Source organism: Mesoplodon mirus (assembly GCF_964341445.2).
Source record: "Mesoplodon mirus genome assembly, chromosome: 15".
Lineage (NCBI taxonomy): Eukaryota > Metazoa > Chordata > Mammalia > Artiodactyla > Ziphiidae > Mesoplodon > Mesoplodon mirus.
In genome coordinates, this window is record NC_138991.1 from 49,663,936 (window position 1) to 49,680,582 (window position 16,647).

At 38.5% G+C, this 16,647-nt stretch overlaps 2 protein-coding genes across 6 annotated transcripts in view; one reads left to right on the forward strand and one right to left on the reverse strand.

Annotated features, from left to right (window-relative positions):
- The window catches only part of REXO5 (RNA exonuclease 5), a 41,439-nt gene extending 40,149 nt beyond the window's left edge, over nt 1–1,290 (reverse strand). Inside the window, exons 1-2 of one of the 4 annotated variants that reach the window (XM_082645618.1) lie at nt 1,231–1,290; nt 692–836 (exon numbers count right to left, since the gene is read on the reverse strand). In XM_082645618.1, the coding sequence (XP_082501744.1) occupies nt 692–832 (141 nt within the window). In that variant the 5' untranslated portion in view covers nt 833–836; nt 1,231–1,290. The other 3 variants (XM_082645619.1, XM_082645617.1, XM_082645620.1) reach the window with 3 other exon arrangements.
- Nucleotides 1,291–1,303: 13 nt separating this feature from the next.
- Nucleotides 1,304–14,927, forward strand: ERI2 (ERI1 exoribonuclease family member 2). Of its 2 annotated transcripts, XM_082645621.1 has the most exons (9): nt 1,304–1,396; nt 3,647–3,714; nt 3,801–3,884; nt 4,423–4,550; nt 5,208–5,364; nt 6,747–6,847; nt 7,314–7,395; nt 12,679–12,767; nt 12,983–14,919. In XM_082645621.1, exons 1-9 carry the CDS (start codon nt 1,374–1,376, stop codon nt 14,312–14,314), a joined length of 2,064 nt encoding a protein of 687 aa, XP_082501747.1. In that variant the 5' UTR covers nt 1,304–1,373; the 3' UTR covers nt 14,315–14,919. The 2 variants fall into 2 exon arrangements, with proteins under 2 accessions (XP_082501747.1, XP_082501748.1); XM_082645622.1 differs by lacking the exon at nt 1,304–1,396 and having other exon boundaries at nt 3,806–3,916; nt 12,983–14,927.
- Nucleotides 14,928–16,647: the final 1,720 nt, after the last annotated feature.

Consider the following 16,647-nt stretch of genomic DNA (forward strand, 5'->3'; position numbering starts at 1 on the left):
AAATATGGGTGGGGGGAGGCATTCTGTTAGCAACTACAGTACTTTCAAATGTTGGCTGGGGGGTAGTTTTTGATACCGTCCTTGCAAATTTTCTTTAAGTTTGTTTCAAAATAAAGTGATGAGATTGTCAACTTCCTTCGACTTTCTACCACGTTAACCTTTAAAAAATTGCTTTGTCAATCGGATAGGCCAAAAAAAAAGAAAAAGGAATCCCATTTAAAAAACGTTTCCATAGCACTAATTCCCTTCTATATAACTGATTTATCATTATCTATCGTTTATCTGCTTTCTCTCTCCACTAGAAAGGTAGTAGTGATCTGTTTATTCACTGATGTACCTCAAGTGCCTAGGAAGACAATAGAAATCTGATGACTAAAGGGATGAAAGGCATTATTTAGCTCTCAATAAATGTCAGAGATGATCATCCATCTTATTCCCCTATGGGAATGTAGACTGCACGAGTGCAGGGGATTTTGTGCTTTTATGCACTGGGATACTTCCAGAAGCTAGAGCAATTCCTGGCATACAGAAGACTTCAATAAGTATCTGTTGAACGACCATTCTTCTCGTGTGCCAGGCACAATACCTGTTGTAAACCGCCAATATCAGCCCTAAGGTATGTGGTACTGTATTATCATTTGGGAGCTCCAAACTGCCTCGGGCCGCCCACTCGGGATACCCCGTTGCTCACCTTGGTCTCGGGCTGATGCCTCTCCTCAAGATCCCAACGGTCTCTCAACACCTCAGACGCCCCGACCAGCTTATTCGGGACCCGCCTCCTCTTCCTGCCCTTCTTGGGGGTCCTCCTGGTCCTTTCCTTCTCTGGCTCCATGAGCCTGTGGAGAAAGATCGGTTAGAGATGAGAAAACCACGACGCCCAGATGGCCCGGGCCGTCTCCTGAGTGGGGAGCGCAAGGGCTTCGACAGCCTACAACCCTCCTCAGATCCTCTGCCTAATTCAGTTTACGAAGCGCTCCCCGCCCGCCGCGGAAAGGGAGGGTGCCAACGGTCTTCCCCGTTAACGCGGCGCAGAAAACCACGCCGCACCAAGCCAAACGGCTTTACAGTTGACGCCGGAGGCCGGATTCGATACGCTTCCCCAACCGCAAACGCGCCTCCGCCTGTTGGAAGAGAGGGAAAGGGGGCGCTGTCTAGCTGCTTCCCTGCCCAAACCACTCCCCACGCCCCAGATTCCCCGAAGACGCCGAAGAGAAGCAGGGCGGACAGCACCGACAAGCACCGCCGCTGCCTCAGCCTCGGGCGGAGCCGACTGTGTAGCTGCCTCCTCAGCGGCGCGCGGCGTTTGAAAGGGCCGGAAGTGGGAGTACAGCGACTTCCGGCAGTTGGGCTGTGAAGAGAAAGGAGCGTCGGGAATGGCGACCAAGGAGCTTGCACGGTACGCTAGGGGGCTCCGGGCGGCGCGGGGGTCGGTCCTGGTCCGGCGCTGGCGTCCGCGTCAGAGTTCGCATTGTCAGCCTCCGTCCTCTGCAGCTCGGGCGTCCCAACCTGTACTGGCCAGCCCAGGCTGAAAGGTCTCTGCCTGGACCTCAGTCTCGAGCCTCAGGCAGCCCTCTGCGCGAGCGTGGCAGGACCAAGGCTCTCGATTCTGTGCCCTTGAGCCGCAGTCTGCCTATACCAGGCCTCGGGAAACTATTAAGAACGACCCTGGAGGGCCGTTCGGAGGTCGCAGGGAGGCCCGACCGCACTCATCAAGCCGTTCACCCCACCACTTACTCGTGATCCGTTTAATTCACAATGTGAATCATTGTGGCCTTTTTCTTGATTCTTGGGCACGCTGTTCACGTTTGTGATTAATAGAAGCAGTATAATGCATTAGTGAATAGCATGGGTTTCACAGTTGGATGATCCTTGGTTCACAGAGTAAATATGTGTTTTCTGGCAAATTGCTGAGTTCGTTTTCTCATCCATTAAATATTGGTAGCAAAAGTGACTACTTTGTACAATTGTTGAGGATGAAAGGAGATCACCATCTTAGTTCAGTGCCTACTATGTAGTGAGCAGTCAGTAGGTGTTACCCATTATTCTCAACTCCCCATCACAGGTCAAACAAAAAACTAGAACAGGAGGTGTCTACCTAGTTAAACTCTACTTAGCACAGTAGTTTTGTCTCAGGGCACTTAGGACCTCAGTAAGCATGTAAGCAGTTAGGGTAGGGGTTTCCTGGAGAAAGAGAACCAGGCATGGCTTTCTTAACATAAGAGAAGCCATTTTTGGCCGAAGCCATTTTGTAATCTAAGCCTGGACACAATGCTTGTCCTTGAAGAGGTCTCAGTAAGTAATGATCTTAAAGGAACAAAAGAATGCAGAAACAAACGACTGTTAGGCAAGAGAAGCAACAGTGGCAAAGATAATATATTAGTTGTAAAGACTGCTGGTTCTGGCAATTCCCTGGTGGTCCAGCGGTTAGGGCTTCACGCTTCCACTGCAGTGGGCACGGGTTCGATCCCTATTTGAGTAACTAAGATCCTGCAAGACACGTGGTGCGGCCAAAAAAAAGACTCCTAGTTCTGTTTCAGTGGTAAAGATTAGCCTGAGGCGCTCAACCACCTTTTTGACCCTCTTGACTTGTATCAGCTAAAGCTTGGAATCTTTCATGAATATGCATGTACCCTTAGCTGAAAACTTCCCCAATTTTGCAGTTGGGAGAAACACTGCTTTGGAAAGGATCCCCGCTGTTCTACTTACTTGCTGCAAGTAATAAATCCTTCCGTCTCCTGCTCTTTTTTAAAAAATTAATTTATTTTATTTTATTGTTTATTTTTGGCTGCGTTGGGTCTTCGTTGATGCACGAGGGCTTTCTCTAGTTTCAGAGAGTGATTGCTACTCTTCATTGCGGTGCGCGGGCTTCTCACTGCTGTGGCTTGCCTTTGTTGCGGGGCAGAGGCTCTAGGCGTGTGGGCTTCAGTAGTTGTGGCTCACTGGCTCTAGAGCACAGGCTCAGTAGTTGTGGCGCACGGGCTTAGTTGCTCCGCGGCATGTGGGATCTTCCCGGAGCAGGGTTCGAACCTGTGCCCCCTGCATTGGCAGGCGGATTCTTAACCACTGAGCCACCAGGGAAGACCCCGTTCTCCCACTCTTTGCCTTGGTTGTGTCTTTTGGCTTGACAGCCACCAAGAGGGGAGCACAGTTTCCAGGTAACAAGCTCTTCCCTTTCTGTGGACTTAGCATGTTGCCCTTAAGGATCCTTTATCATATATTACCTTTCAGTAGTTTGCTATGGATATCTAGTTTCTTTACCCAGATATTTTAAGCTCCTAGAAGACTGGACCTGCCCTGTCTCCTCTCAGCTGTGCTGTACACATAGCAAGGGCTTGAAAAATGCAAAAGCAAAAACAACTTAGCTTTTCAATGCATCTTTAAAACCACTTGAGTTCCTCAGTATTACTGTAAAATAAGGGGAGCACAAAGAATTGGTCTAAGTTTGCAGATATGCACTTTGAGGCCCATGCAGGTAGAATGATTACTAAAGTCAAAAGAGTGCAAAGAACCAGTCTAGTTCAATTTCCTCTCAATCACAATACATTAATCCATTAATAATGAGGGTTATACCATCAGTTTGTTAGCTTATATAAGCAGGAGTATGAATGAGTTTGTTGAGCATACCTGGATTGTTTTACATTTTTAGGCAGCTTGGATTAATTAGGAGAAAGTCAATTGCACCGGCAAATGGAAATCTAGGAAGAAGCAAATCTAGTAAGTAGTGTGCTTCATTTCTTTATTTTCTGTAGCCTTGCATTTTTAACACTGGTAAAACATAAGGACACTCTGATCTTTTGCAGAGCAGTTGTTTGACTACTTAATTGTCATTGATTTTGAGTCGACTTGTTGGAATGATGGGAAACGCCACCGTAGCCAGGAAATAAGTAAGTCCGAACTTGACTGCAAATGGCCAAAGGTAACACTAGATAAGTTACTTTAAAGTTTATAGATATAAAACAGTTAACAGTTAAAGAAAACAAAATGATCTATGAATTGGTAATTTACTATAAAATCTGACTTGACAAAAAAACCCAAAAACCTAATACCTAAATGTGTCATCATATAAAATAATTGTTTTAGGATTATATACAAAATCTCAATTGCATAGAAACTGAAAAAAACATAATGCCTTTGCAAAAAGAAGTATGCTTCAATTTTCATGTGGTCTTCATATTTAATTATGGAAATATATTCAAGAGTTTTAAATAGACATACCTGTAACTTTAATAGTTTGACTTATTCTTTGTCATAACTTTAACCATTACATTACACTGCTTTGGTCATTTTAATATGCTTTTACTAAAACAATGATTGTTTAATAATGAATGCTATATGATGGTAATATATATTTAATTTAGAGTGATTGCAGCATTAATTTAACAATTGTATATTCAAGTGTCAATTGATGATTCTTTCATGTAGTTGAATTTCCAGCTATATTGCTAAACACATCAACTGGAGAGATTGAATCTGAGTTCCATGCTTATGTTCAGCCTCAGGAACATCCAATTCTTTCTGAATTTTGCATGGAACTAACAGGCATAAAGCAGGTATGCCCTTCTCTTTTCCTCACTTCTCTTCTCATCCTCCCACCCCAACGAAAAAAAAGCAGGCAAGATGCAGATATTAGAATTCAGAAATCAGTTTCAAAAAGAAAATAAAAGCTATATGCCATTTGGAATTAGATTTATTCACTGTTAGGAGAAATAATGTCCCCTCCAGAAGCCCATTGGAATCTTTAAAAATTAGAAAGAATTGGACTTCCCCATGGTTAAGACACTGTACTGGCGGTCCAGTGGTTAAGACTCTGTACTTCGAGGGCACAGGTTCGATCCCTGGTCAGGGAACTAAGATCCCACGTGGTGTGGCCAAAAAAAAAAAAAAGAAAGAAAGAATAGTGTTATAAAGATGTATATCAATTTCCATATTTTATGGAAATTAAGTGACATCAAATTTCTGTCGATCGAGATATATTTATTGTATTTCTGTGTGATTTAGATTGATCAACTGAATTTTTCTTACCTTGCCGAATTCTAACCATTATATTATTTCTCTCCCATGTGTTTTAACATCTTTTCACTAGATGAACTCTTTGCCAGTTAGAATTTCTTCTTCTTTGTTGTATATCCCCCCCCCACACTGCCTACTTATGTGCTCAATAATTATGGAATTCAGTTGTTGAATTCAGATTTTATGACTCTATTCAGGCTCAAGTTGATGAAGGAGTCCCTCTGAAGATTTGCTTATCTCAGTTCTGTAAATGGATTCAGAAGATTCAGCAACAGAAGAAAATTATTTTTGCTACCAGGGTTTCAGATATTTCTACTTCTGAAGTAAAATTATGTGCATTTGTTACTTGGTCAGGTAAAAAAAAAATTGTATCTATCAATCATAAATGAGTAGTGTTGCCACTGTGTAATTCTTTATCTCTGGTAGGAATTATACTTGTTAGCTTCCTGGGCCATGAAAAGAAATCTAAGTGTCTAGCAGATGTTAACCAAGAAAAGTAAATTTATTCATATTTAAAATTTTTTAAATGCCTTAAAAATTTAAGCCCTAACTTTAAAGAGTCTTTCTAGACTGCTCCTCTCTGTTCTCCTGAATCCAGGCAAAGACTGGTGAAAACTCTTAGCATGCTATTTTCTACAACTTTGAAAAAAAAAGAGCCTTATTCAACTCATAACCTTTGCTTTATACTTTCACACTTCTAATGTAGACATCAAGGAAAAAATGGGCCATTTAAAGTAGACCTTTTCTATGCCCATGTTAGAGCATTCCCGTTAATAGTCATTGATAGCAGTGCTGTGCCATTGATAGCATAGCTCCGATAGTCTTGGGTCTGTATGATCAGGCCACTCAAGATGGCTGTTCTCTTGTTCTCTGTACATCCCCTGATTGACCAGTCCCTGCTTTACTTACACCCTACTCACATGACTGACCTCCCCTCTTAATACATACTTGCCCCTGGCCCCAGCTAGTGATTGTTCTAATCTTTAGATCAGAATATCTCCACCATGATAGCTTATCAAAGGGGCATAAGGGCTTGCTCCTCAGCTGGTTTCCCTGGGAACTCATGAGCCAACCTGATGTCAGTTCCCCCTGTGACTGGTAACACTTAGCAGAAGACTGCTGCCATCTGCTTCACGTGGTGGAGTGTCGCTCCAAGACCTTGCTTCACACATGTATGATCCCCCTGTTCAGTAAATCCTTGATGTCTGTGTCACTGATTCAGGTTCTTTATTCTGTCTTGAGGTTGGGCAAGTACAGGGCTTGCAGGCCTGTGGGGTATAGCCCAAAAGGGTTCCTATAAGATGTTTGGCTTCTCAATTACATTAATATTTTCTAGAATGTTGAAAGCAGATCATCTTTTCCATCTAGGCCTTGTAATGTGACACCTTACTCTTCTTTCTGAAGTATCTGTGTTTTAGTGGGTTTTGAAGAAATCATTTTGAAACTTAGTTACCAACCTAATTTCTTAATAGTAAGTTATGAATAATTGTTAGATATTACCAGGACAATTAAATCTTACTCTTCTTTTATATATTATATAGTATGTTATATATACCATATGTAGTATATATTATATTTAAAATATAGTATACTATTATAATATATGCTTTCATATATTATTCTGAGTCCTGCTATTCTGCTTTATGTCATCTTTCACCATTTTATTTGTAAATGATAGCGTAAGTAAAAACTGCTGGCATCATTGACTTTGTTCTATTTTAATATACTTAATGCAGACTGGGACTTGGGGGTTTGCCTGGAGTATGAGTGTAAAAGAAAACAGTTGTTAAAACCTGTGTTCCTTAATTCTTGGATTGATCTCAGAGTAACTTACAAGGTAAGGGTCAAAGATGGGGGCATGTTCACTTTCTTTCTATTGAAAAATGATTAAACTTTATCCCACGCATGGGTATGAGTTTCTACAAACAAAATATTTTGTTTTGAAACATTCACATAAATACTTTTCTTAAAGTATATAGAACAACACAAAAATAAGCACATTCCAAATCTAATAGAATAAAAATTATGAGAAGTAAATGGTTAATACCTAGTCCCTAAGGGACCTCCCTGGTGGTCCAGTGGTTAAGACTCCACACTCCCAATGCAGGGGGCCCAGGTTCGATCCCTGGTCAGGGAGCTCGATCCCACATGCCACAACTAAAGATCCCACGTGCTGCAACAAAGATCCCACAACTAAGACCCTGCGCAGCCAAATAAATAAATATTAAAAAAAAAAACAAAAAAATACATAGCCTTTCAAATAGTAATCATTTTTTAAGACATATTGTCTTTTATTTGACTAGATTTTCTATAGGAGAAAACCAAAAGGACTAAGTGGTGCCCTGCAGGAAGTGGGAATAGAATTCTTGGGACGAGAACATTTCGGTTAGTATAATTTAAAATTTTATTATGTAAGTCATTCTATTTTTATACAGTCTTTCATTTGAACCTCATTTTTTGATGATGTCATTAACAAGGAATATCGTTCAGCCTGAAAAAAGCCCTAATCTATACAATTCAAATTGTCTCCAAGATTTTCAAATTACCACTTTCTTAAAATATTGTAAGATAAAGACTGTCATGTAGTGGCTTTCTACTTGCTGAAAAGAATTAGCCAAATCAAATGAAGATTATAAACAAATGCCCAAATAATACAGTGGACTAGGAAAAAAACTGAGCAAGACTATTAGATTACTCATAAAACATGGTCCCTACAGGATGTTGGTCATATATATATTTTTTTAATTTTAATTTTATTGGAATATAGTTGATTTACAATGGTGTGTTAGTTTCAGGTATACAGCAAAGTGATTCATATATACATATACATATATTCATTCTTTTTTAGATACTTTTCTCATATAGGTTATCACAGAATATTGAGTAGAGTTCCCTGTGCTATACAGTGGGTCCTTGTTGGTTATCTGTCTTAGATATAGTAGTGCGTGTATGTTCATCCCAAGCTCCTGATTTATACCTCCCCGCAACGTTTCCCCTTTGGTAACCATAAGGTTTTTTCGATATCTGTAAGTCTGTTTCTATTTTGTAAATAAGTTCATTTGTATCTTTTTTTAAAAATTAGATTCCACATATGACCAGTATCATATGATATTTTGTATTTTTCTGTCTGACATACTTTACTTAGTATGATAATCTCTAGGTCCATCCATGTTGTTTCAAATGGTATTCTTTCATTCTTTTTTATGACTGAGTAATGTTCCACTGTATATATGTACCACGTCTTCTTTATGTATTCCTCTGTTGATGGACATTGAGGTTGCTTCCATGTCTTGGCTATTGTAAACAGTGCTGCACTGAACATTGAGGTGCATGTATCTTTTCAGATTATGGTTTTCTCTGGATATATGCCCAGGAGTAGGATTGCTGGATCATATGGTAGTTCTATTTTTAGTTTTTTAAGGAACCTCCATACTGTTCTCCATAGTGGTTGTACCAATTTACATTGCCACCAACAGTGTAGGAGGGTTCCCTCTTCTCCACACCTTCTCCAGCATTTATTGTTTGTAGACTGTTTGATGATGGCCATTCTTACCAGTGTGAGATGATACCTCACTGTAGTTTTGACTTGCATTTCTCTGATAATTAGTGATGTTGAACATTTTTTCATGTGCTTTTTGGCCATCTGTATGTCTTCCTTGGAGAAATGTCTATTTTGGTCTTCTGCCTATTTTTCATTTGGGTTGTTTGGGGGTTTTTTGACATAGAGCTGCTTGAGCTGTTCATGTATTTTGGAGATTAATCCCTTGTAGGTCACTTTGTTTGCAAATACTTTCTCCAATTCTGTGGGTTGTCTTTTTGTTTTGTTTATGGTTTCCTTTGCTGTGCAAAAGCTTTTGAGTTTAATTAGGTCCCAATTGTTTATTTTTGTTTTTATTTTCATTAGGAGGCAGGTCAAAAAAAAATATTGCTGCAATTTATGTCAAAGAGTGTTCTGCCTAGGTTTTCCTCTGTTTTATAGTATCCAGCCTTGCATTTAGATCTTTGATCCATTTTGAGTTTATTTTTGTATACGGTGTTAGAGAATGTTCTAGTTTCATTCTTCTACATGTAGCTGTCCAGTTTTCCCAGCACCACTTATTGAACAGACTGTCTTTTCTCCATTGTATATTTTTGCCTCCTTTGTCATAGATTAATTGACCATAGATGTGTGAATTTATTTCTGGGCTTTCTATCCTGTTCCATTGATCTATATATCTGCTTTGGTGCCAGTGTAATACTGTTTTGATTACTGTAGCTTTGTAGTATGGTCTGAAGTCAGAGAGCTTGATTCCTCCAGCTCCCTTTTTCTTTCTCAAGATTGCTTTGGCTATTCAGGGTCTTTTGTGTTTCCATACAAATTAAAATTTTTGTTCTAATTCTGTGAAAAATGCCATTGATAATTTGGTAGGGATTGCATTGAAACTGTAGCTTGCTTTAGGTAATATAGTCATTTTGACAATATTGATTCTTCCAATCCAAGAACACAGTATATCTTTCCATCTGTTTGTGTCGTTTTTGATTTCCTTCATCAGTATCTTATAGTTTTCTGAGTACAGGTCTTTTGTCACCTTGGGTAGCTTTATTCCTAGGTATTTTGTTCTTTTTGATGCAATGGTAAATGGTATTGTTTCCTTAATTTCTCTTTCTGATCTTTCGTTGTTAGTGTATAGGAATGTAAGAGATTTCTGTGCATTAATTTTGTATCCTGCATCTTAACCAAATTCATCTATGAGCTCTAGTAGTTTTCTGGTAGCATCTTTAGAATTTTCTATGCATAATATCACATCATCTGCAAACAGTGTCAGTTTTACTTCTTCTTTTCCAATTTGGATTCCTTTTATTTCTTTTTCTTCTCTGATTGCTGTGGCTAGGACTTCCAAAACTATGTTGAATAGAAGTGGTGAGAGTGGACAGCCTTGCCTTGTTCCTGATCTTAGAGGGAATGCTTTCAGCTTTTCACCATTGAGAATGATGTTAGCTGTGAGTTTGTCATATATGGCCTTTATTATGTTCAGGTAATTTCCCTCTATTCCCACTTTCTGCAGAGCTTTTATTATAATGGATGTTGAATTTTGTCAAAAGCTTTTTCCGCATCTATTGAGATGATCCTATAGGGTTATTTTTTTTAACTTTTTATTTTATATTGGAGTATAGTTGATTAATAATGTTGTGTTAGTTTCAGGTGTACAGCAAAGTGATTCAGTTATACATATACATGTGTCTATTCTCTTTCATATCCTTTTCCCATTTAGGTTGTTACATAATATTGAGCAGAGTTCCCTGTGCCATGCAGTAGGTCCTTTTTGGTTATCCTTTTTAAATGTAGCAGTGTGTACATGCCAATTCCAAACTCCCTAACTATCCCTCTCCCCACTCACCCCTGCCAATCATGTTTGTTCTCTTAAGTCTGTGAGTCTGTTTCTGTTTTGTAAATAAGTTCATTTAGTATCATTTTTTTAGATTCCACGTATAAGTGATATTTGATAATCATCTTTGTCTGACTTACTTCACTCAGTATGACAATCTCTAGGTCCATCTATGTTGCTGCAAATGGCATTATTTCATTCTTTTTAATGGCTGAGTAATATTCCATTGTATATATGTACCACATTTTCTTTATCCATTCTTTTGTTGATGGACATTTAGGTTGCTTCCATGTTTTGGAAACAACACTGAACATTGGGGTGCATGTATCCTTTCAGACCATGTTTTTCTCCATATACCTGCCAGGAGTGGGATTTCACGATCATATGGTAGCTCTATTTTTAGGTTTTTAAGGAACCTCCATACTGTTTTCCACAGTGGCTGCACCAATTTACATTCCCACCAACAGTGTAGGAGGGTTCCCTTCTCTCCACACCCTCTCCAGCATTTATTGTTTGTGGATTTTTTGATGATAGCCATTCTAACTGGTGTGAGGTGATATCTCATCGTAGTTTTGATATGCATTTCTCTCTTAATTAGCGATGTTGAACATCTTTTCATGTGCCTCTTAGCCATCTGTATGTTTTCTTTGGGGAAATGTCTATTTAGGTCTTCTGCCCCTTTTTTGATTGGGTTGTTTGTTTTGCTGATATTAAGCCACATGAGCTGTTTGTAAATTTTGGAGACTAATCCCTTCTCAGTCACATCGTTGACAAATATTTTCTCCTAATCTGTGGGTTGTCTTTTCGTTTCGTTTATGGTTTCCTTTGCTGTGAAAAAGCTTTTGAGTTTAATTAGGTCCCATTTGTTTATTTTTGTTTTTATCTCCATCATTCTGGGAGACAGATCAAAAAAGATATTGCTGCGATTTATGTCAAAGAGTGTTCTGCCTATGTTTTCCTCTAACAGTTTGATAGTGTCCAGTCTCACATTTAGGCCTTTAATCTATTTTGAGTTTATTTTTGTGTATGGTGTTAAAGAATGATACTAGAGACAAATGAAAACAAAAGCACAACGATACAAAACCTATAGAATGCAGCAAAAGCAGTTCTAAGAGGGAAGTTTATAGCAATACAATCTTACCTCAGGAACCTAAAGCAACTAGAGAAAGAAGAACAAACAAAACCTAAACTTAGTAGAAGGAAAGAAATCGTAAAGATCAGAGCAGAAATAAGTGAAATAGAGACGAAGAAAACAATAGCAAAGATCAGTGAAACTAAAAGCTAGTTCTCTGAGAAGATAGACAAAATTGATAAACATTTAGCCAGATTCATCAAGAAAAAAAGGGAGAGGACTCAAATCAATAAAATTAGAAATGAAAAAGGAGAACTTACAACTGACACCACAGAAATACAAAGGATCATAAGAGACTAGCAACTGTATGCCAATAAAATGGACAACCTGTAAAAAATGGCCAAATTCTTAGGAAGGTACAACTTCCCAAGACTGAACCAGGAAGAAATAGAAAATATGAACAGACCAATCACAAGTAATGAAATTGAAACTGTGATTTAAAAACTCCCAACAAACAAAAGTCCAGGACTAGATGGCTTCACAGGTAAATTCTATCAAACATTTAGAGAAGAGCTAACACCTATCTTTCTGAAACTGTTCCAAAAAATTGCAGAGGAAGGAAAACTCCCAAACTCATTCTGTGAGGCCACCATCACCCTGATACCAAAACCAGACAAAGATACCACAAAAAAAGAAAATTACAGGCCAGTACCAGTGATGAATACCTGCTCGTGGGTCTCCTATGGGTGACTGCTATTCACACACTCCCAAGACAGTGGTGGCAGGGCTTGGCGCCTGCTCTCGGGTCTTATATGGGCAGGTGGTCTCTACGCATTCCCGGGACAGCAGGGGCAGGTTTGGTGGCTTCTTGTGGATTTCCTAGGGGTGAGGGCTATCCGCACACTCCTGGGACAAAAGGGGCTGGGCCTGGCATCTGCTTGTAGGTCTCCTATGGGCAGCCACTCTCCGTGCACTCCCAGGACAGTGTGTGCAGGACTCGGTCATATATTTTCGAACTAACAAAATTTTACCTCCTCCTCTGTAAATGTGGGAAATCTTTCATTGGTAAGGCTGCCACAGCTTTCTACAAGATCATTTTTCATGATTAAAATTAGTAGATGATCAGAAAACCAACAGTATGTTCCAATTTCTGCTTAAGTGGTGGTATTTTTTGCTATATTTCTTTACACTGGTACCACTAAATTCAATGTTTGATATCTCTTTCCTCAGGGTTGGATGATTCTAGGAATACTGCCCTTCTTGCTTGGAAAATGATCAGGGATGGTTGCTTAATGAAAATTACAAGGTCCTTGAACAAGGTTAGTGGTGTCTTACCTCTTTATTCTGTTATTTCAAACTCCAGAAGTAATCATAGGCAAGTTGAAATGTAGATGTCATGTATGATGACATTTATAAATCAATCATTTATAAATCAATCAATGATGACATTTTTCTTTTTTGTCATACAATGTGTACTAAAGAAATTATGAATGCAGAATGTCTAAAGCTGTTGGATTTGTCTGTGAAATCATAGGTTCCCACTAAGAGGAATCCTAACATTTTCACCAGAAATTTGAATATGGATCAAGTTGAAGAAATAACAGCCTGCAACAGTAGCATTCACAATCCCAGCATATATGGTAGGGAGCCTAAAAATACAATAAAATCCTACAAGAAAGTGCAAATGAAGTCAGTTGGTGTGAATTTTCCTATAAAGGTACAGCAAGATCATTTACAACTAAAGGACAATGTAAAAGCAGGCTGTCAGAATGTCAAAAGCTGTTTATCTCTTTTTAATACTAAGTCGTGGACCTCTCTGGGGCAGTTACGGTCTTCCAGTTTGAATACACCTATGCAGAAGCAAAACCAACATCTTGCATTTAATACCAATTCTGAGTCTTCAACAGTTGGTTCAGAATTGATACTTGTTTCAACTACCATTTCATCTGTTAATAATGTTTCTGATATGGAAATGAGTTCTGCTCTTGACAGTTTACCAATGTTGGCTGATTGGGAGGATGTAGCTTTACTGCCATCATCTCAACTTGAGCAGAATATATATTGTATGCCTCCCATTAGTGACTCAAACTTAGACACTTCATTTAATTCTGGAGAAAGATTAATGGTTTTAGAAAGATCTGAAATGTTAAGTCAAGAAAACTTTGGAGGCACAGAAGAAACTCCTCAAAAATCTGATACCTCTAAGTCTATTGTATATAAGAGTCCACATACTACTATTTATAATATAAAAGAAGCCAAAGATCCAGGTTCAGATGCTTTTGACTTTAAGTTACCTGAATGTAAATCAAGTAGCTTCAACAGTGTTAATGCCAATATGTCTCATCCTTTAGTTTTGGGGAAACATCCTCTTCATTTAGGTGCTGCTAAGAGGAATCCATCCAGTCCCCTACCTTTCCCACCAGCAAAAAAACAGACCTTCACTATTCATGAAGAAAAGCCTACATCATCTAATGGCTCCCCAGGGGGAAGTTCTTCCAGGAAGGTTCTCCCTTCTATCTTAACTTCTACAGTTAATGTACAAGATCCTTGGAAGGGTGGGAAAATAACACCTCCTTTATGCAAGTGTGGCCGAAGATCTAAGAGACTTGTTGCTTCTAATAATGGACCGAACCATGGAAAAGTCTTCTATTGTTGTCCTATTGGGAAGTACCAAGAAAAGAGAAAATGTTGTGGTTATTTCAAATGGGAACAAACACTTCAAAAGGAGACAGCCAACAGCATAGTTCTGTCTCATTCCCCAGGGGGACTCACTTTTAACTCTCCAGAAACAAGCCGTATTTGTAACAGAAATGTAGATTTTTCTACTAAAAATTCATTGAGACTCAGACCTTCAATGAGGAGTTGACTTTTTTTACATGTAAACTATGTTTTTACCTCAATGTGACTTTTACTGCAGTAAAGAGAAGAAAATTTGTATAGGGCTACAAGTTGTGAGGACATAGTGTATCTGAGCTCTGTAAGCTACACTGGGGCTATTCAACACATTCTCTCTCACACACACACACACACACACACTGAAAATAGAAAAAAGAATTTCACAGGCTTCTAATTTCATTCACCATTTATCTAATTTGTCTTCTGTTCATGTATGAATCCTTATTGCCCCTTGAATTCCCACACATAATGAGTATTCTGATAATGTCTTACACTATTTTATTTATATTTCACATATTAACCCGTGCCAAATTTATCATACTTTTTTGAAGAGCCACAAATGAAATACTTGGTAAACTGTATTTATTAGATTAAATATAATAAGCAGCAATACTAGTATATGATATCCTTGTTTCTTTTTATTGAATTATAATTGCCATGTGATATTATATTGGTTTCAGGTGTGCAACATATCATATCCTTCTTTTACAGTTAGACCTTGAAACAAATTTTAAACTATTTTTAATTGTTTGAATAAAAATGTGACCAATAAAAATCACTAGACTGTTTTCAGGTAGATACTTTTGTACTTTGAGAATTATGATAATCTAATATTTTAAGTTTTTCTAAAAACTTTTATAACTTGTTTAGTTTTATTTCAACCCTTGAAAATTGGTTCTGACTTGTATGTCAACATATCAGAAGAATTATTCAACTAAGATTTGCAATCCAACAGGTCAGAGATTTGGTTCAGAAACGCTTCTATACTATATGTTTAAAAATTCCTCGGCAGCTGATGGTATTCTATTTATATTACCAAATTATAAGAACATTGACACTAATGCAGAGGAATTTACTGAATATTTTATTTCAGAATTCAGCCTATGATGTTATAACCACAAGATATTTTAAATCAATTAGTTTATAAGCATACTGTCACATTTCAGAAATCACCTTTTCATAATCTTGTGGTTTTACAGAGCCTTATTTTATAGATACCATGATAAGTAATGAATTTAAATTGTTTCCCATTCTTTCTTCCTCAGTTCATTTCTTTTTATCTTCCCACTAATAGTCTTTGGCAGCTCTTGAATAAATTCTACCTGTAGATATCAAGGGAAGAAAATTAGCCCAGAAGTTTTCATCTTTAGACAAAGTCAATTATATAAAAGTTCTATTATGAACTCTAGGTGAAAGAATCAGGACACCCATTGGGGTGGGTTTTTGGTAACAACCAAAAAAGGGAGAGGGGTATTGTTGAGGATATTTTTCTTGATATTTCTTCAACTCCAACTCAAACGCCTTCATATCTACCTTCAAAGGAGGGCCCTGTATGGGCACCTTCCAGAGCTGACAAGACTCTTGAGGGATTTTCTGATAAACTGCTAAGTTGTTCCCTTAAACAGCCAAGGGAAAACTAAAATTAAAATTAATGAAAAACTTTGCCAAATTTTAGTAAATATCAGAGCTACACTCTCCACTTTAAACACCACTCAGAACCTGCAGATGGGATCCTGGAAAAACTGGCAGAAGCCGGCCAAGGTTGAGAATTCTTATCAGAGTAAGTTCTTTTGAATCTGTCTGTAGTGCCCAATTAAGAGAGGGAAATAAAATTTCATGCTGTTCCTTCCCTTCCAAATCCAGACCAATTGGTTATTAATCCTTTCTCTTCAAAGGATAACTATTGCTTTCTTGCTTGTCTAGTTTTATGTCCTAAAAGCTTGGCTTGGCTTTTTGCCTACCTGGGACATGCAGGTGGTTGGTTCTTTCTTTTGGCTGTCTTTGAGAGTGACTCTAGATCTTGTGAAGATAATATATTTTGCACCCTCCTTGGGGACACCTCTTGAGTCAAATTGTTACCGAATTAAACTTGGGTCTGCTCGTCCATGCGCAGTAAAGTCAATCTACTGACACTAGGTTGTGGTGAAGGAAAGTGCAGCACTTACTGCAGGGTGCCAAGCATGGAGTCCAGGACATAGGGAGGGTGGGAGGGAGGGAGACGCAAGAGGGAAGAGATATGGGAACATATGTGTATGTATAACTGATTCACTTTGTTATAAAGCAGAGACTAACACACCATTGTAAAGCAATTATACTCCAATAAAGATGTAAAAAAAAAAAAAAAAAAAAAAGTCCAGGACAGCTAGTGCTCAAAAAGCCTGAACTCTCCAATGGGTTTCAGGAAAGCATTTTTAAAGGCCTGGTGAGGGAGGGAAGTCACAGAGTATGTAATCAGCTTGTGCACAATTCTCTTATTGGTTGATGGTGAGGTAATAGGGCAGTGTCACAGGGGTTAACGTTATC